Here is a 19,145-nt window from a genome sequence, read left to right on the forward strand (position 1 = left end):
AATTGCTGATATACAAAACTTAATGTATGTTTCAGGTAATTTGATAAGACAAGAAAAAAAAAGATTTACAACCACACCCGGGCAATGGCTATAAAATATAAAGAAAGGCAATATAATCAGGGCTTCCAATATTCACCATTGTTGTTGTTTTTCTTGCTGCCTTTTACTTTCTTTCCTCTTTACATGAGATTTAATTATTATTGAGTATTTCTACACAACATTGGCTCATAAAGGCTCCTTTTGTTGCCCATATTCGAGTCATAAATGAATTGATAATAGGCAAATTCCAATGCCAACATTGATGATGCATTTTACCTTGATTGATTTATCGATAAAATTCAAATTTATTTCGGTCGTTATTTTTCTATTCGTCATTTTCACTAAAATTTGTCCAATTTTCTTGATTGTTAGTGCTGAGTGTCATCAAAAAGTGATAAAACATCTCATTTAAGAGTTCATCAAAATGGAAATTCAAGGATTTTATTAACTTTCATCAAAAATTTTTGTTGAACAAATTCGAATAAAATATTTTATTTAAATTTTTTATTTCATTCTTTTCGACTTTCCCTGTAAGTTCAAAATTATTAGTCATCGATCCCTTACTCACTAAAATTATTCATGATAATACTTTCAATAATTTATAATATTATTAAAGTTTAATTAAGTCAAAAATGTGTTCATATCCAACAATATGTGTGTATATTTTCCGACCGACACAAGTTTTTCATGGCAATCAATTGGCTACCACGATTAAATTGTGCCGGTCGGGTGTTTATGAATAAGTTTTAATGCAAAAATCTTAAAAATGCTTTTTTTGTGCATAATTATGTTTAAAAAGACTTTTTTTAAAAAATCCTTTTTATGGCATTTATTAGGAAAATATTAAGGAATAAAAATGGGATTCTCATAAATAGTCGGTGAAGGCTTATTAAACCTGGATTCTTGCAATGAGAAAGCATCTATTGCTTGCGTTAGAAATCTATAATGGTTTTACAATGCTTTTGTAATAAAAAAAATTCTATTTGGTATTATGCATATTATTGACAAGGGATTCCAGTCTCATTCAGTTTAGTTACTTCTCCTCACATTATTCAAGAAATGTCCAATGATATTTCCACGGGGATAGTAGGAAGCTACAACGATTACTTTTCCATTCTTAGTGCGGCCAACACCAATGCCTAATTCTTTCGATGACTTCCAGACCAACTGCGAGAATTGGCCAGCCTTAAAGGACGTTTTCGGTTCTACATTCCACGCGTATTGCTTGACTTCATCATACCAAGATCTGCAAAAATACAAAATAAATTTAAGGCCCCCAATAAATGTGAATCTAGTTCCAACTCACTTGCAAACTTCTTTGGGATTCGGCCATGCATCTCTGTCACTGCTCCATAAGCAATACAAATTTTCTCCATATTGAGAGCTCTGTCTGTAGGTAAATTTATCTGCTTCAGCTAATTTTTCAGCCCAACGTTGTGCATCATTCATGACTTCTTTTGTTAGTCTAAAAAAATAACGGAAAAAAATTATTTGAAATTATCGTCAGTTACGCCATCTACATGTCATGTCTGTAATACTCACTTTAATTCGGGTGCAAAGTGTTTCTGTAATGAAGGATAATAATAATTAGTACAGAAGATTAACATAACAAGTGATTAATTACCAACCTTTCGGTATTCATTGTGATGTTTTAGCATTTTTTGAGCAAATTCTTCCAGTTCCTCATCAAACGTCTTCGTACTTTCAATGCTTGATTTCTCCATCGATTGTCGTGACTTTAAGTCATCACCAAGTAAAGGCGGTACATTTTTCTCAAACGATCCGATAAAATTACCGGGTGGATCATAATTAGCAACCACAAATACCTCACCGCTTCTATTTCGAGCCATTCCAACGCCCAATTCTCGACTTTCTTTCCATACGACTTGTGTAAAGTGACCTGTCTTTAATGTTGTCGGTTCCTTATGAAACACATGTTGAGAGATTTCTGCATACCATGAATCAACAACCTCACGTCCATTTACATGATTATTATTTGCATTGGAACTCCACAAACAGAAAATATTTTCACCATATTGCGAATTGTTTCTGTGAATTAAAACACCACGACTTGCCAAAATTCTCGCCCATTCTTCAGCATGTTTACACAATCTCTTACTTAATTTTAGCGCCGGTACACCATGTCTCGCTCTATATTCATTATGTGTTTTAAGACATTCAATTTCAAAGTCACTGTAAAATGACCTACGATTAATTGGCGAAGGTGTTGAGTGACGAAGGCTTGGTGAAGACCGGAGACTAGGGGAATTTCTGAGACTAACTGCTCGCTCATCATTATGCTGGTTCAGTTGTTGCTGTTGAATCTTGACATTAAGTGAATTGCGGTTGTGTTTCGAGTATAAAGTCGGCGTACCATAAGGATTATTATTTGTGTCACGATTGACGACACCATTAAGGATTGTTTTCCTCGGATTATTATTGGGGCTGTTACTTGTACTGTTATAAGCTGTAGCATCATCTGGAGTCAACAAGCTTAGTGAACTAAAATCTTTGCTCATTTCCGAATTCAATTTCCGACTTAATGGTGAGAATGTGGAATTATTGAGTGATGAATATCCTTGATCACGTTCACATGACGGTGATGTTGATAATACAGCATTCGCTGATAAGTCACGCTTCTTTATCACCACAGTTCTATCCGGCTTATGTCCCTTATATGTCTGAATTGTTTCCATAGTAATCGTCTCAACAGGATGATCCTATGTAGAGAAAACACGCACGTGTTTTAATGAGAAAATCGATATGTGGCGCCAGCAAATTAATAATTAAGCTCAATTTACCTTTTGGCTTTTGTGGTTAATGACACGCTGATCTGTTTTCCGCACCATAACAACTCTCGCGAGATTTCCGCAGTCATGATTTGATATTGCGTTACTGAATTTTGTTACATCCTTTGCTGTTGGTCGAATAGGCCTGTTATGGAAATAGACATGAAGAAAAAGAAATTGAAGGTTATACAATAATAAATTGTTCTGTGATTTATGACGTGACGAAAACAAATACTAAGAATCTTGTCGAGGAAAACTATTTCACTAAGGAAAAAGCTTTTGAGAGCTTTTATGATTTTCTTTGTTTGTTCGTTTATGTTCTGTTCATTTTAATTTGATAGAAATGCTTGATATTTCAAGAGTTTTATGAATACAGAAAGGGTGTATCTGCTTTTGTGATTTCAAAATAAGAACATAGCCGGAAGGTTTGAATTCTGCTTTGTTTAAACAAGGCAATAAAAGTATAGCTATTTTATGACGCATAACAGTAGTCAAAAAAGATCCAGTAAATGTAAATAAAGCTTCTAGGTTTTTAATAGTTAATTAAATATACTGGATCTAGTAAATCAACTACAAAACAGTCAAGTACACTCAATTGTAACTATTAAGAATTCAAGTTATGCTTATAACTAGCCTAAAACTGAACATTTTCAATATGTCCAGTTTGTAAACAAAAGGTTTGGCGCGCAAATTTTCTAAAGGTCAAAGTTTATGAGCAATTATATTCATCCTTGTAAAAGGACATCAAATTAAGGAAATAGCTCACAATTCATCCATAAAACTCATGAAATATGTCACTAAGAGAGCAAAAAGTGATGGCAGCATAAGCAAATGTAATAAAAACTGAAAGTCAAGGATAAACATGTAACATAAAATTTTATTATACTAAATGGCAAGTAGGAATGACATTTTAAGCACTCAATATAAAGAAAATAATTCCAACTATGCCAGCATATATCATATAAATAACCCCATTCTACTCTTGCCTATCTCTATCTCACTCCCTTATTGTTTTCATTCTTGTCGTGAAATCCAATGAATACACATAAGCCGGCAATGAACTGAATTATAAGCAAAAAATTTAATTACGAATTCAGAATGCATTCACGATTATTTTAAGAATCAAGCATATAAACACATACAGCAACAACATAAAAGAGTGAAAATAAAGACAAAAAGAAAGCCGGAATGAAAAATAAATCAATAAGATTCAATGTTAAATTCTATCGATTTTCGGAAGGTGGGTAATTTCGTTCACATAATTTACATTCTCGCTTCTTTATGTTAATTAAGGCGAGATTATCAATTCCAATTTATTTTTTTGTAAGTGTGTCTGAAAACTTTCGAAGCCGCTCATATGCACGTGAATTGCGAAAAACTAAAAGCGGAAGTAGTAAGAAGACTATGAAGGCTGAGGATGCCATAAATCATGCAATTTCTTCATGCTAATTATGGACTAAACTGTTTGTACATCGCGATATTCCCCCAATGTATTAACTTCAATTTATTAGTTCGTGGTAATTCCACTGATGTTTGTTACTTAACATTGAAATTAATCTTGGTTTTATTGAATCACTAAATAATCCGTGGGCATATACGACATACAAATAAAGGCAAAATAAGAACCAGAATAGTTTTATTTATTACACAATTTTTTAAGTGTCACATCGATCTATTTTTGTTCTTACTTCAATTGAATTGAATGTAACTAGCTAAGCTCTTCACTTACATCGGCGCGAGCCAAGATCAATGCCTGATACATGATGTAAACAACAAAAATAGAAAATAGTTTGACGAAGATAAAATCGTGTCGCGAGCATATTAACTCAATTGGACACGCGATTCAATTGCCTTTTTTAGGGAAACGGAAAATATTTAGAAATAGGGAAAATTAAGTAATTTATGGTGTAAAGTGACTTTTAGGTCTATAACAAGTAATTGAATGTAAGCAATAAATTCTAATCGTCAATGAAGATAAATTGAAATTGTAACTGATCTACAATGTAATCCAAAACATTTTTATTATTGTAAGCTTATGTAAGGAAATGACTTGAAATGAGCCGAAAGTTTTCTCACGTGCTGATCATTTAGATTCTGATCTAATCTTGTTGTTAGAAAATAGATTTACAAGAGTTATGGCTGTTCTACATTTATGGGAATCCATAAGGCTTCCATAAAATCGTGCGAATCATAAAATGCTTAAAACTTTTATTGCAGTCATTAAAATTTCTGCAATTTTAAATCGGAATAAACAACCAAATCGCACAATAAACACCATTATTCTGTGTCTGTTCTGCATAATGGGAAGTTTACATGTAAATAAAATATCAATTAAGGTATGAACAAAAACATAAACAAAGAATTCTCTTGAGATTTTTTCATACAAAATCTAAAATATTAAGGAGGAATTTAGAAAAATCAATAGCAGCGCATGCTGCACAGTGTAAAGGAATTTTGAGCTAGCTATATGTGAATTTATCCTTCCCAATCATAGTCAAAATATGCAAAATTGATTAATTTTCTGAATTTAAGCCCAGAATTGCTGAGATTTAAATTCAAAATATGATTTTTTCAGTTTGAATTGGAATTTTCATAAGCCAACTGAGATATCTATTAAAATAGCATAAATAATGATTTACCTCGAGCATCTCGCAGACATACGGAGACAACAAACATCAACCATGTTTATTGAGTTATAAATTTTATTGTTATATCAATTAACGGACGAAATAGTAGGTATTAAAAAGTTGTATGCAAATAAAACAGTTTGTTATGATTATGATTATTTAATTAATCGCACTTGTGCTCATTCACTTGTTCGTTGTCAAGTTTAATGTTACAAACTCAGATATTTTTCGCTGTGTCTGTGAATATTTTTTTCTACACTTAATTAATATTTTTATTGACAACTTGATTATCGTTTCACTTTTTCAAAGATAAAAATTGATATAGGCATTGCATTAATATTATTATTTTCTCGACACAGATTGCAGTATGCGTTGGCTTTTCATCATTCAATGTTTTTAATGTCAATATTTTATTTTGCAGCTATTCCATTGTCGATATTTATCTATCAAATTTTAATAAATAGACATTAATTAGCATTGACTTGTTACTTCTTAGTTTTCAACTAATTTATGCTGAAGCATGAGCTTCAAAAGTAATTAATTCATAGAAATATTTGCACAAAAGTGATTTGTAGTCTATGCTGGTCTATGCATAAGCACACACCCATTTCATAACATGATTTACACTCTATCAATCCGTTAATATCTATCATGTATGTAACTACATCAATCATGCGACTAATTGAGTATGATATCTTAATTCCATGCGACTAATTCCTTATACTGTCAACAAATAATTAACGTCACTCTCCCGGGTATTTTTGTTACTTCCGTTCCTCATATACTTCCACTAGATTGATGATGAGTTTTATAATAGAAGTTCCATAAAAGACATACAACGTTGCGAATATAAATTAGTAGTAGGGTGCTAGTAAGCAATAGAATGTGACGAAAAATATTTTAGAACACAGCCAATGGTCATTATCATCATCATCATACTCATTATTACTCTTTATGAATATGAAAAAGTAATTTACAATGGGCTTGGTTTATGTTCTATTATTACAAACAGATCTTCCTTTACTTCATGTGCCTTGCATACAATAAGCTATAAATTCTCGAATATTCTTTTGCCAATTTTAATAAATTTCATTCTTGATGACTCATGAATAATGTTGATTTTATGAATTAACAATTTTGACACAAGAGATATTAATATGATGATTAAGTCATATGTTGTGAGGATGATTAAGACGTGGATAAGAAGTTAACCGCTTTCAAAAATTTAAAATTTAATCGGTTTTGTAAAGTTCAAAAATTTAACGGTTTTAAAGTTCAAAATTTTATCGGTTTTCCAAGATTCAAAATTCAAAATAACCGTTATAAAATTGTAATTTTATAAATTTACGAATAATGATTCAATTCCAGCATAAGTGATCACTCCATGAGATCTCTAATTTACAGCAAGTCGCGAATAAAAAATTATTCAAGTTTCTGTTTGTGCAATTGCTATTCAGAGAAATAAATATATTGCTGTTTCTGTGCTGGCCTTTCACAAATGTTATTTGAGCAAGCAATTTGTAAAAAGAGAATTTCAACAAGTTTGCATGTTTCTAAAAAGAAGATCATCATATTAATGATGTCCATAAAACACTTTTGCGAAGACAAAAAGTGTCTCATGCAAATTTCATTATTACAGATGATTCAAGAGCATTTATACAAGTGTATTTCAGCTCTTTTTATCACGATTATGCTAATTAATAATGTCGGCAACAATGAAGCATTTTGTAAAGTCTATATTTTTCTACACTATGAATGGACAGCATGAAATAGCAATAAAAAGTCATTTCAAGTGAATAAATAGAATTTTTGTGTTTGAGACTTTTGTGATCGTTATCATTAATAGCTGTAACATTTCAACTTATTACGTAATGATTAATGAGAAATAATTTGTATATTGTAATTTAATAAGGTATGAATGATATCTAGATTAACTCAAACGATGCACTTTTCGTGGAAACTGATGATGCGATCATGTGACTTGACAACAATTTGTTATGCTGTTATTTAATTTTGAGCATTCATCCTATTGTCACACAATTTACATTCAGGAAAAGTTTAAATTCCCAGGCAGTTCAAGAGCAGTCAATTTCTTGAAATGCCAGTTTCAGAAACTCTTAAGTGAATGACCCCTAATGTTGTCAGTGCCAAAACAGCTTCAATGTATGAAAATTTCTTCAAAATATTTTTGGCACGAAAGGAATTCTGATAAACATCAAAAGCTCGTTCTAGCTCATTCAAGCAACAAAGTTCACAGAAGTAAAAATCAAATTCCAAAAAGTTCAAAAGATTAGAGATTTAGAAAAGAGCTACAAACTTTTCAAAGGTTCCCTCGATCAAACCCTTTTTAATTCTTAATGTTATGTACCGACAGCTCTTAGCATATTATAAACCTTTTGCTGCCATAACTCAAAAATCTTCTTTCCATACCCATAAAATATTCAAGATACAGGAGAAAATTTTGCAATGTTTGCTCAAAATATCCTACACACAGTATACAGCATACAGAGAACATGAATTGATGGGAATTTAACATCAATTAAAATCCGATTGACTACAGCTGGAATGTCTAAATTCTTAAATCATACAAAAATTCAATGCATCAGCATGAGAATTTGAATTAATCACTTCAAGGCCGCTCCTTTGCTGCATGTATGCACTAGCAGTAGTTATAAACTTAATTACAGCAATAATAAATAGCTGTAGAAAGAAAAAAATGCAATCGAAGTCCACTGGAGCGTAAATAATTCGCCTAACTATATAAATTATCATCATGAGTAAGCTAATACATCATACCGAGAGGCAGGTTACTCGATATGAACTTTCTGTTATTTATTGTCAACGATCAAATTTTATTGTACGTAATTTGAGATGGAAGCAGTTTTCACTATTTTTAGACTCGACTTAATGAATTTTTCGTGTCGATCTGAATCATAATTTTTCATATTTTTCCATAGTTTTCTTCGCGTTCTTGTTTTGACAAAAGTTTTTCCTTTTTCATGATAAAAAAGCCGCACATAAAAATGAACTAAAGTTGATTTTTCTTGGAAAAACCAACAATAATCTTAATTCTTTCATGAATCACTTGGTATTTACGTATGAAAAAGTTATACCATTCACAGTGAATCTTATCGTCATCAATCTCCTTGGAAATAACAAAGTACCTGATTAAATGTGGCGGCACGTAAGAATACTTTCAAGAATTGGCAGTTTTATAACGGTTAAAAATTATTTGAATTTGAAATTTGGAAAAAAACTGAAATTATGTCATCTCGGTAATATTTGTTTTCATTCTATGCTTTTGGTTCTTTATTGTACTCTAGAGACCTATCCTGAATAGCATGTGCAACCAAAACAACTGTGTCTTCCAACCAGTATCGAAGATTAATTTATAAACGGAAGTTTAATACCAAAAAAATGTCAATTTTTCATCCAACCAACCCTATTAGAAACTCAATAAATTCTATCCATCTCCCTCAAATACCGCAAAAACAATTTTTCTTTTTATTATATTATTTTTATTACTTTCTTTCATACTCAAAACTTGTACATTCGTTCTCGATTTTCTTTTTATCTCCCCCAATTGTATCCAATGATGTTCTTGTGCAACATTTATAAATAAAATGAGTAGAGTGAATCAGATTAAATGACTTTAAAGGCGACACGTCGTCGAATTGGGAAGAAGAGAATGGATAAAAAATAAGAAGATCATTGATAGTAGCATAAGAATCAGGATAGCAAGAGTCGATGATCTTTTTATTTGTGCGGATATTTCAGAAAGGTTATAAATAAAACTGTGTATAAAATGCATTGTGCTGAAAACTCAACTCAATTTGTGTCATTCAAATCATGTTCAAGTTGCATGAAGCTTAATCAATAATGAATAGCAGAAATTATTACGAGAACTAAATAAAGAAGGTCAATTTTTTTACAAAAGGATTCACAACTCATAAATTCCGAAAGTTTTCAATCGGAAATTTGACTCCTCATTGGCATTCGTATACGAAAATTGAATACGTCAGGTGGTATTTAAGTGTCTATTCATGCAACGTGACGTGAAAACCTTTATATAATTTATTTTAAAAGAAAAATAATATTTTTTTACGTTTTCGATTCATGTCAAGTTTGAGGAATGAACCATTAATGCAACTGATTTTTATGAGGATATAAAAGAGTTTATTCTCGTCAAGAACGGATTTTGTCGATACTGGTTTTTTTAATGAATTATTGAATAATATTTAAGAGCCTTTGGGACGCAATAAAGTTATTTTGGGAATCATGACAACCAGGAACGAATTTTGAAATCTTAAAAGTCGTTAGAATTTCAAATTCAAAAAGTCATAAAATTCTTTGAATTTTAAAAAGTCGTTAATTTTTTGAAATCTCTAAAATCCGTTAGATTCTTAAAAATCGTTAAATCAAAACTTTCATTCTTATTTATTTGCGCTAGTCTAGACAATATAATAACATAAATTACAGCATTAAATCACACATTTCAGAATACGTAATTACGTTCTATATATATCAGGATATTGCACGAAAACTTCACAGTACAACGAAAAGGAAGAAAATCATTTCCCCGACATCGAACATAACAATTTCACTTAAGGCTATGAAATAATATTGATGTATCTTTTAAAAGCTAATCATAAGCCTTTAGCGGCATGAATTATTAAATTCCAATTCCGTTTTATGTTTATTTTTAAACTCGCAAAATCTTCCAACCCTCAATTTAGCATCCAGTGAATCCTTAGAAGTTCATTCATTCATAAAAATTGACAAAATGGAACCAAGGAGGATTACTGAGTCATCAAGTTTTATTAATTGTCTCATCACATCACTAATTCATGCTCATAACGTAAATATTTTTCCACCCCCATCCACCAACCGACCTACATAGAATGTGAGATGAGAGGAAAGGAACTGACGTTTCATCTCCTCATCCTCCCACTTCCAATCTAGTTTAACAGAATTTTCTCGTTTTTACCTCCCACAATTTTTTATTGTGTACTGCCGCATACTGTTTCGAGCAACAAAAACATTTCATTTGTGTCCTTTTTTGCCAACATCGCAATTTGTAATGAGAAAATGGCAAAAAGCCGGAAAAATGTCGAAAAGCTATAGGCTTGTACACATTGAATGGATATTATGCCGCGCTCAAAGAATTTATGGCTGTGGAGCTTCCTAGCAAATATGCTCCCGATTTTCACTTTCGTGCTCGCAAATGAAAGGGAGAAAAATCGATTGTGTGCATTTTCTCCCCTATTTACTGCTACTATACAGGATATAGAATATTCATTGAGTACGAAATTTATGTTGACAAATTGTATGTCCTGCAATATGTTATTTGTCGTAGATAATCACTTTGATTTTAAGGAATCACTGCATATAATCAGCTTCCAGTATTTATTATGTCCAAAAAAATAGATTTATGTAAACATTAATCTCATCTAAACTTTTGTGCAAATATTTCCACATCACTTTTGTCAATAAAAGACAGGCATTGTCACCAACATTTGCTTGATTCTTCTCTGTGACTTTATAATCATTCTCGATAAATAAAAAAATAATAAAAAATATACACAAAACAGTGTAAGAAAAAAAAGAAGTAGGTATACTATGTAAACTTGTGCACGAAACAGAAAACTTAACGACTTATCATCAGCGCGTCTCAACATCAACTGAAAATGAAAACTGATTGTGCCGATTTTTTTTCGCATACAAGTGCGGAATCTCCCAAAGTGCAATGGGATATTAAATTGTTGTTGTCATCACGAATGAAAAATATTTTCTGAGAGAGAGTTCTAACAGTGCGCATAAGCACTGAGTCATTCTCTTCTCATTCATGCTGAGAACAAAAATTTTCCCTCCAAAATATGAGCTTTGAGAATGTGTGGTCGTCTTATCAAGAAGTTATTGAGTTGTAGGCACAAGAAAATCTTTTATTGCTTTTTAATTGATTGATAATGAACAGCAGAAAGGAACCTCAAGTAGTTATTGTTAGACAAAACACGTGATAAGATTTCGTACTTCCCGTTAATGTAATACATTTTCAGTTGTACTTGAAAATCACATTTGGAAGTAAATAAACCTTAACTTGCACAAAAGGAACTCATTTTTTATGAACGAAAAAAATTTTAATCCATAAAACTGGAACTAATTGTTGATCGTTTTTTTCAAGGTTCCTAAAACATTTTCCCAAGGAACAATGAACTTTTTATTTTCATTTGAATGACTGCATCTCATGAAATTGCAATATTTGCTTCTGAGAATATGAATATCATAATGTTTTGTACTTAGTGTTAAGCAATGCTTACTTTTCAACAATTCTTAACAAATTTTGATTTTTTTGAAAAGTAAAATGTAAACAAATGAAAATTTCAAAGATTTTTAAAAATTGATCAGTTTTAACTAAGCAGACAATGAATCTAATTAGATCAATGAATCCTTGCCACTTTTTTCTATTAATTTCAGTTATAAAAGGTAAGAATCCATGAAAGTTAAGTAAAAGAATCCAAAAATAAAACTTTTAGTGTAAAATCACACTTTTACATTCTTGTTTAGTATTAACCTCATTAATTCATCCAAACTGCACTCCTACTTACGTAATTAATCCATCCCAATTAAAATCATCACAAACTACTCTAAAAATCAAAGCATACGAGATCAAAAACTGCCAATTGACAACTCAATAACACTGCTAATTCATTCCAATAACATTTTGCGAAAAATGTGCTAATAATTCTTATCGGCCTGCGACAACCCATACAAAAGTAATCAAGAATGAAACAATAAAAAAATGAACTATAAAAATTGCATAAATATAGAAACAGCTGATAGCCGACGTAATATTATTTTGTTCCAGTCTCAAGATGAAATTTACACAACTGGAGTTGAAAATGTTGAAGATGTATATCAAGTCTACATGATAAATAGGCTGTTCTCTTAATAAATACTCCAAAAAATAATAACTAACTTAATCGAGTAAGATAAAAACATTATCATATCCAAGCTAGTGTCGCGATCATCAATGTAATATATGAGTCATAAAAAACGCCTTATAAGAGATCTCTTTGAGACAGCGATTGTCTTATCAGTTTAAAAGTGTATTGTATAATTTATTGCCATTCTTATCACATTATAGCACTTGCATTTGGGTAGTTTTGCTCAATGTCGCAATGCTTTGATTTGATTCTAATTATAAGCATCTATCATATAATTACTTAATGACGTATGACTCTAACATTTAGACTTGAAAGTCATATCATTTATGATGTATAGGAAATGCTTTCGAAATTAAATTTATGTGAAGCAATTCCAACTCGGGAAAATTATAAAGTCATGTGAAAATGCTATAAATGAGTTCACTCAATTTTATGAAGGCTCCAACAAAACAATTACAAAATTTTTAAGCACTCTACGATCCATAAAAATGCATAAATTGCAAAACTTCATTCCTTACTTTTCCTTCTCGCACATTTTCACTGGAAAAATCAAAAATTTTAATTGAAAAACTGAAGATTATTATTTATTTCTCCACTTGAACTAGTTCCGCGTCTAACTCCCTTAACACATTGCTTTGAACTAACAGCAAAATATGAACTGACACATCAGTTATTGAAACAAGTTGTTTATGTGTTTAGGGAGTGCTTTTAATAATTTTTATGGCGCATTTTTTTTGGGACAAAATGGATTTTTGGGAGGAATCTACAATTTAAGAATCAGGTTTGGAGCAGGGACAAAGACAGGAATTTTTTAAAAGGGTTTAACCCCATACCCTTCTCCCTGGTGATAGCATAATAAATGAATAAGTGAGCGACTCTTCGTCATACCAGCATAGTCTCAGGGTATATCCATGTGACATTGACTACCATAATTCAAACTAAGTATGCAAATCTGTGTCTATCTCAAGTTATTATGATGTGTATATTGGTCTCCTTGACCCCCTATGACCTTATGTTGCACAAATACCGATTACTGCTTTTTACGGAAGGGGGAGGAGAGACAGGTCAACAAGTCTATTTTTCCCGTTACGCAATAAATGAAGGTCCATGAAAACTCAAAGATTACTCTGAATTAGTCAAAACTCGAACCCATGGTCACTTTGTCTCTGTTCCAAATTGCATCATTCCATGTACACCGCGTCACTCCAACTCATAGAGATCGGAAACAATCAATTGTATGCTTTAAAAAAGCCATAAGGCACCAATTCCTACACGTCTCGATAACAAATTTTATTATTTATGATGATTTAATAAAAATCAATTAATTAACGATTGAAAGTTGTCAAATATTTTATGCACGAGAATGAGAAAGTAAGCGAAATTCAGGAATTGATAATTGAGTCCATTAATAAGCAGAATGAATAAAAACTGCTCATATGCATTAAATTTATGAGTGATCATATTCTTTTAAAGATTAGCGAAATCTACAAAAGAGGTCACGTCAATACAAGAACTTACTTAATGGATCTGTTATCTCCAAACAATTTGTATATTCATGCGGTCGTGTACACAATTTAATAAATTAATTGAGACGTCTTCTTGTCAGACAAAGTGAAAATGCGTACTAAAATCGTATGAGGGAATGTAGTTAGGCATCATGAGTGAATGAATGGAGTTGTAAAAATGTGTTATTTATTTTTGTAAGTCATCAAGTACTTTAAACAATTTTTCATTGACAATTGAATGGAATGGATGTTCTAATTGTTTCGGGTGCTGTAAGCTGTCAAACAATCTTAACGACAGATGGAAGTGATTTATTCTTTTTTGCATAACTCTTTCGGACCGGCTTTACGTTATCACAGAATGTTTCATAGTCATTACCTGGTGGATAATAATTAGCCACGATATATAGCTTCGTCTCGGTGCTGTAAATATTGATGATTAATTGATTGTCATACCCGTGTGACACAACACAGTCAACATGAAAGTGACAAAATGTTGCATGGATTTATAAGTGTCGTAATGAACAAATTGAGGAAAAATTGGAAATGTCCAGCTGTGTACCGGTCGGGTTATGTATTAAAACTCAATTTACCTATTTAAAGCAAAGGCAACTCCCATGACACGTGTGTTCTTCCAAATCACCTGTGCGTAATGCTTGATATCTTTACTTGGATATTTTGGATTACAATTTCTTCCTTCGTCATACCAACTGAGGACAGGCTGAAGATATTTTCACGTTTCTGATAAGATTTTAGATAAGACAAAATAAGCATTGGACCTACCTCAATAGCATCGGGATAAATTTTGCGGTCACTGCACTTGAAGAAAATATTTTCACCAAATGTACAGTTTTTGCTTGGTGCCAAAACATTACATTTTGCTAGATATTCAGCATATAGTTTTGCATATTCACACAGTTCCTTATCAAGTTCTATTCTCGGTGATCCATGCTGAACTCGGAAATTGTTGTGAGCTTCTAGACAATCCACTTGAAATTCACTGTATTTTCGGCCGCCGCACATGGTGAACGTAAGTGACTTGGAATTTTTGATGATTAAGAGAAGCTATAGACTTATTCTTGAAATGTCAAATTTTGATGAAATTTTTTAACAAATGATATAAAAACCAATGATTGCTTTGACCAATAAAATTTATCGTTCATAAAATACTCTTACTTTACTTTTTGAAAGGTGAGTCAATCCATTGGAGAGTTTTATTTAATTCATTCAATGGAGCTTTCATTAAGTCATTCATGTCAAAGCTTTGAGAAAATTAAAATTTGAAATAACGGCTTTTTCAAAATTCAAATAAACTGTAATGAAACGAACTCATGATTCACTGAACGAATTTTGACTCATTTTAAATTCCATAAATTCGTTATTCAACCATAAAGTTGAAGTCATTAAAAAACTTAAAAATAATACAATAAAATCATAATTTGCTTATCTTTCACGCTATTTTTATTAGTAAAGAGAGCGCCGAGTGTTAATTTAATGACTAAATCTAAATATTTTGTCAACACCATTGAGAAAAACATATGGAAACAAACAAACAGAAAGAAATTTATCTCTAAAATCAACATGGGATTGTCTACATGTAGGAATCATATTTGTATGGATTTTGTTTACTCATTGTAATCTCAATACATACGTGTGTAAAAAAATCGAGCATTATCAATATTTTTCATATCTTATCATTACGAATACGTATGTAAGAGAGAGAGAGGAAGAGAGAAATCGACATTCGTGTCATGATTTTTAGTTCAGTTTTGTAAGCAGCATGGCAAAGTTTACAACGTTATTCGATACATTGATAGGATTTTTAGTAATTCTCTTGATATTAATCTTAACATTTGCACCATCAAGTATAAAATTAGTGCGAGTCAGGTCAAATAATGACGGAATAACAATGTGACATCTGTAATTGTAATAATAATTAGTTTAAGATATATATATAGTGAGTTGAACATTAATATTTTTATACATTTTATTGAATTTCAACCTTCTGGATGCATTTTAAGTTTTAATTCACAAGTTTTTGGGCGAAAAATATACTTTTGTTTTATTTATAATTGGAGTCGTCTACCTATGACGTCATATACAGTGTTTGAGGGATAAAGATTCAATCTTTGAATACAAATCTATTTTTGTGAAATTTGAGTTAGAGGGATCTTTAGGGAGTGGAAATAGACGTCACTTGTAAACGACCTCATGGAATAATAAATTTCTCTTAATTATAGGTACTTTATATTAGCAATTACTGACTGAGCGAGCAAAAAATGAAGCACAAGTGCCAAGTGTCTTGGTTAAATTATTCACAGCACTTCCTGATCTTTGCAAAACATTTAAAAACTGTCTTCACATTATTCTCTAAACATTTCATTCAAAATATAAATTTATTCCCTTTTTTGCTGTAATATGTTAGTTGAAATGCATTTACATCACAAAAAACTTAACATCATCGTAGCTATTGACATAATCATCTCTTTCATAATTTTTTAAATGGTATAGCCTTACTTTCATTCACAACAGAGAAATTGATCTCACTTGTCTTATTAATTTTATGTTTTTTAATGATAAATATCTCTGACTTTATACTTTTTTTAAAAATGAGGATTAAGTTTTTAGCAAGGAATGATAGTCATCAAACTGAATACAATGACATATTAAGTTTGATGACGATCACTTTCTCCGTGCAATCTACCACTAGTGAGACATCAGTAACAAGGTGTATATTGACAATATATTAATAATACTATAATTCCAGTTGAGTAACTGTATGTCACTTTGTGTGATTAAAAGAAATAAATTTTCGGGTCTGTTGTGCTTGACCAGAAGATGCGCTAGTTGTTTATGCATTTTATAGATGTATTTGTGATTTCATTGAATCAGCTGATCAACTTACTGTAACTTATACATCAACAACATCTCGCGTATCTCAAATTTTTGGCAATAAATTTTCACATTTTTGGATGGAATAGAAAGTTATTGCATATTTTCAATATAATCTAAATATGTTCAACATACTTTGTATCATTGCCTCATTATTGGTAAAATTTCACAGAGAATCTGTCACTTCCTTGCCTAATTTCTTATGTATACGTAATTACTTTTTTTATCATTAAAAAGGGAAATTTTTTAAATATTCATCATGTTGTATCTATATTTAATATTTTTTTCACATAACGAATTGCGAAAGAACAATTTATTCACTCCCTAATCAATTGATGATCTCAAAAAAATTGTTACATGTACATACTTTTTTTCCACGATAATGATGATGGATTTGTTTCGTAATGAGTTAAGAAGCTTTTTAAAACATTTTTTTACTGTAATCAATCATGCTGATTTTACATTTGCATTGACTTGTTATATGTTTGTTTATATATATCATTCTTTTATGATAATTTTAAAAGAAATTGTTAATATTAAGTTTTTGAAGTTAATCAAATCGAATCAATTGACTCAAAACCGTACAAATTATAATGAATAACTGTTGTATGGTTTTGTAAAACCATCCAAATTATTTGTAGGGTTTTCAGAATTATTCTTGAGTGTTTGAAAACCATACAATTCCTACCAAAGTCTTTGTAATTTGTACAGTTTTGAGGAATTTGATCACTTAACGCCTTCAATAGTTGATTAAAATTGTACATTTTTATATAAAAAGAAATAAAACTATTCTTATCACAATAATAAATAAATTGTCAACTTTAAATTAGCAAATTGCGATTTAAATCGCATAAAATCATTCAATAATTAATTAATTCAGTTATTTTACACGCACGCTATTTTCGATGTGCATAGAGTTACATTTTTTTAAGAAATAATTAAACTCAACAATGTAATTGCATCACGTTTTAATAAAATAGTTGTAAATGATTTACAAACTTAGCACAACCCGCCCTCATCGTCCTCATCATCAGCTGGTGGCGTTTGAGCTGTAGATGAAGATTCACCGCCAGTTGATGGAGATACATAAGATGCTGTCGCATTTTCAATTACGGCAGCTTTGGGTGCTTGCAGACCTTTTGGCAGTTTCAAATCTCTGGCTAATTTGGCATACTCAATATCCATGTGCTTAATGAATGGGCTTGATAATGCTCTCAAAGCCAATTCAGGATCTTCATCATCATAAGCTTGTAAGAGAGATTCCAATGTCTGAACTTCATGTGGGTCGCAGCAATTTCCCCATTCTTTAAATGCCTTTTCAGCTGCTACATAATCTTCACGTGCCAATTGAACGAGAACAAGTGCTACTGCTAATCGTCCAATAGCTCCATATGCCTCACTTGTTTGATGTAAACCTATTTCTCGACGAATTGCGTCAGCTGCCTGATCAAACATGTTTAATTTTACGAGAATACGAGCAACTTTACTGGCATATTCCGTAGCTTGACGACTAGAATCTTCAATCTTTTAAAAAAAGATACAGTGAAAAGTGGGGTGGAAAATATCAAAAAATGAATATGAATCAATCATTTCAAGTACTTTAAATTTACTTACCATTGAAACATCGAGTGCGCTTTGATATAAAGCAAGAGACTCTTGTGGATAATTTCCCTCCAAAATTTTTGCAGCTTTATCAAGAGAAGCAGCACCAGATTGTGGTGATCCATGCTGTTGATACAAATGGCAAGCTCGCTCAGCCAAATTTCTAATTGAATTGAAATCATTCAAATCCTTGCAGACGAGAATCGCTTGATCTAATGCTTTTGCGGAGTGGAATAATTGGCGATTCTGTTTGTTACATTCAGCACACTTCAACAAACAATCCTTGCATTCACTAAGCTGTTTTGCGTTTCTATATGCCATTGCTGGATTTTTTGATATCACAAAAAATTTATTAGAAATGACGAAAATCTTTATTAATCATTCAATAAACTTGCCTGCTTTGTTGTATTCATCAGCAGCACTATCATAATCAGGTCGCCATTTAAGAAGTGATGTTTTTAAGCTGAAAACATAATTTTTATCAAATTGAATTGATTTTTTCTTGAACACAAAATCAATAAAGTAAATTTTCACAAATATTCACATATTTTATGCTTGACTTACTATTTTTCAGCTTGTGCTATATGCTCTTGAGCTTGTTGAATTTTCGATGCCATGGTTTTTGTTAATTAAACACTCAAAATCACTTTTTTTTTCTTTTCTTTATTTTCTTTATATGAAAATTGTTTTCACAGAGAAATTCAGAAAAAAATTCAAATTTTTCACGACCGTTAAACGCTGATTATAGAA

At 31.2% G+C, this 19,145-nt stretch overlaps 3 protein-coding genes across 5 annotated transcripts; all 3 read right to left on the minus strand.

Annotated features, from left to right (window-relative positions):
* Positions 1 to 446: 446 nt before the first annotated feature.
* LOC139094689 (uncharacterized) lies at positions 447 to 13,035 on the minus strand. Of its 3 annotated transcripts, none has more exons than XM_070645825.1 (7): positions 12,918 to 12,935; positions 5,468 to 5,898; positions 2,841 to 2,973; positions 1,668 to 2,759; positions 1,582 to 1,604; positions 1,346 to 1,504; positions 447 to 1,285 (listed from the first exon to the last, which is right to left on the minus strand). In XM_070645825.1, the coding sequence occupies exons 2-7, from the start codon at positions 5,509 to 5,511 to the stop codon at positions 1,069 to 1,071; spliced, it is 1,668 nt and encodes a 555-aa protein (XP_070501926.1). In that variant the 5' UTR covers positions 5,512 to 5,898; positions 12,918 to 12,935; the 3' UTR covers positions 447 to 1,068. The 3 variants fall into 3 exon arrangements, with proteins under 3 accessions (XP_070501926.1, XP_070501925.1, XP_070501927.1); XM_070645824.1 differs by lacking the exon at positions 12,918 to 12,935 and adding an exon at positions 10,970 to 11,148; XM_070645826.1 differs by lacking the exon at positions 5,468 to 5,898 and having other exon boundaries at positions 12,918 to 13,035.
* Positions 13,036 to 14,150: 1,115 nt separating this feature from the next.
* LOC139094410 (Golgi-associated plant pathogenesis-related protein 1-like) lies at positions 14,151 to 14,924 on the minus strand. Its single transcript, XM_070645447.1, has 3 exons — positions 14,685 to 14,924; positions 14,495 to 14,622; positions 14,151 to 14,324 (listed from the first exon to the last, which is right to left on the minus strand). Exons 1-3 carry the CDS (start codon positions 14,922 to 14,924, stop codon positions 14,183 to 14,185), a joined length of 510 nt encoding a protein of 169 aa, XP_070501548.1. The 3' UTR covers positions 14,151 to 14,182.
* Positions 14,925 to 15,856: 932 nt separating this feature from the next.
* Positions 15,857 to 19,096, minus strand: LOC139094629 (gamma-soluble NSF attachment protein-like). The gene is made up of 4 exons (XM_070645757.1): positions 18,960 to 19,096; positions 18,791 to 18,858; positions 18,408 to 18,718; positions 15,857 to 18,317 (listed from the first exon to the last, which is right to left on the minus strand). Exons 1-4 carry the CDS (start codon positions 19,010 to 19,012, stop codon positions 17,793 to 17,795), a joined length of 957 nt encoding a protein of 318 aa, XP_070501858.1. The 5' UTR covers positions 19,013 to 19,096; the 3' UTR covers positions 15,857 to 17,792.
* Positions 19,097 to 19,145: the final 49 nt, after the last annotated feature.

This window comes from Chironomus tepperi, unplaced genomic scaffold, assembly GCF_022539635.2.
Source record: "Chironomus tepperi strain 1889 unplaced genomic scaffold, CSIRO-AGI_Ctep_v1 contig_354, whole genome shotgun sequence".
NCBI classification, from domain to species: domain Eukaryota; kingdom Metazoa; phylum Arthropoda; class Insecta; order Diptera; family Chironomidae; genus Chironomus; species Chironomus tepperi.

Bases quoted from the DNA above. Each gene is read 5' to 3' on its own strand.
- LOC139094689 (XM_070645825.1), bottom strand. From the start codon at position 5,511: ATGGTTGATGTTTGTTGTCTCCGTATGTCTGCGAGATGCTCGAG. The intron at 2,974-5,467 runs GTAAATCATTAT...TTTCCATAACAG, and splicing joins ATGTCTGCGAGATGCTCGAG to GCCTATTCGACCAACAGCAA. The intron at 1,605-1,667 runs GTTGGTAATTAA...CCTTCATTACAG, and splicing joins ATCACAATGAATACCGAAAG to AAACACTTTGCACCCGAATT.
- LOC139094410 (XM_070645447.1), bottom strand. From the start codon at position 14,924: ATGTGCGGCGGCCGAAAATACAGTGAATTTCAAGTGGATTGTCTAGAA. The intron at 14,623-14,684 runs GTAGGTCCAATG...AAATATCTTCAG, and splicing joins TTTATCCCGATGCTATTGAG to CCTGTCCTCAGTTGGTATGA. The intron at 14,325-14,494 runs GTAAATTGAGTT...CAATATTTACAG, and splicing joins GTTGCCTTTGCTTTAAATAG to CACCGAGACGAAGCTATATA.
- LOC139094629 (XM_070645757.1), bottom strand. From the start codon at position 19,012: ATGGCATCGAAAATTCAACAAGCTCAAGAGCATATAGCACAAGCTGAA. The intron at 18,859-18,959 runs GTAAGTCAAGCA...TTATGTTTTCAG, and splicing joins ATAGCACAAGCTGAAAAATA to CTTAAAAACATCACTTCTTA. The intron at 18,318-18,407 runs GTAAGTAAATTT...TTTTTTTAAAAG, and splicing joins GCGCACTCGATGTTTCAATG to ATTGAAGATTCTAGTCGTCA.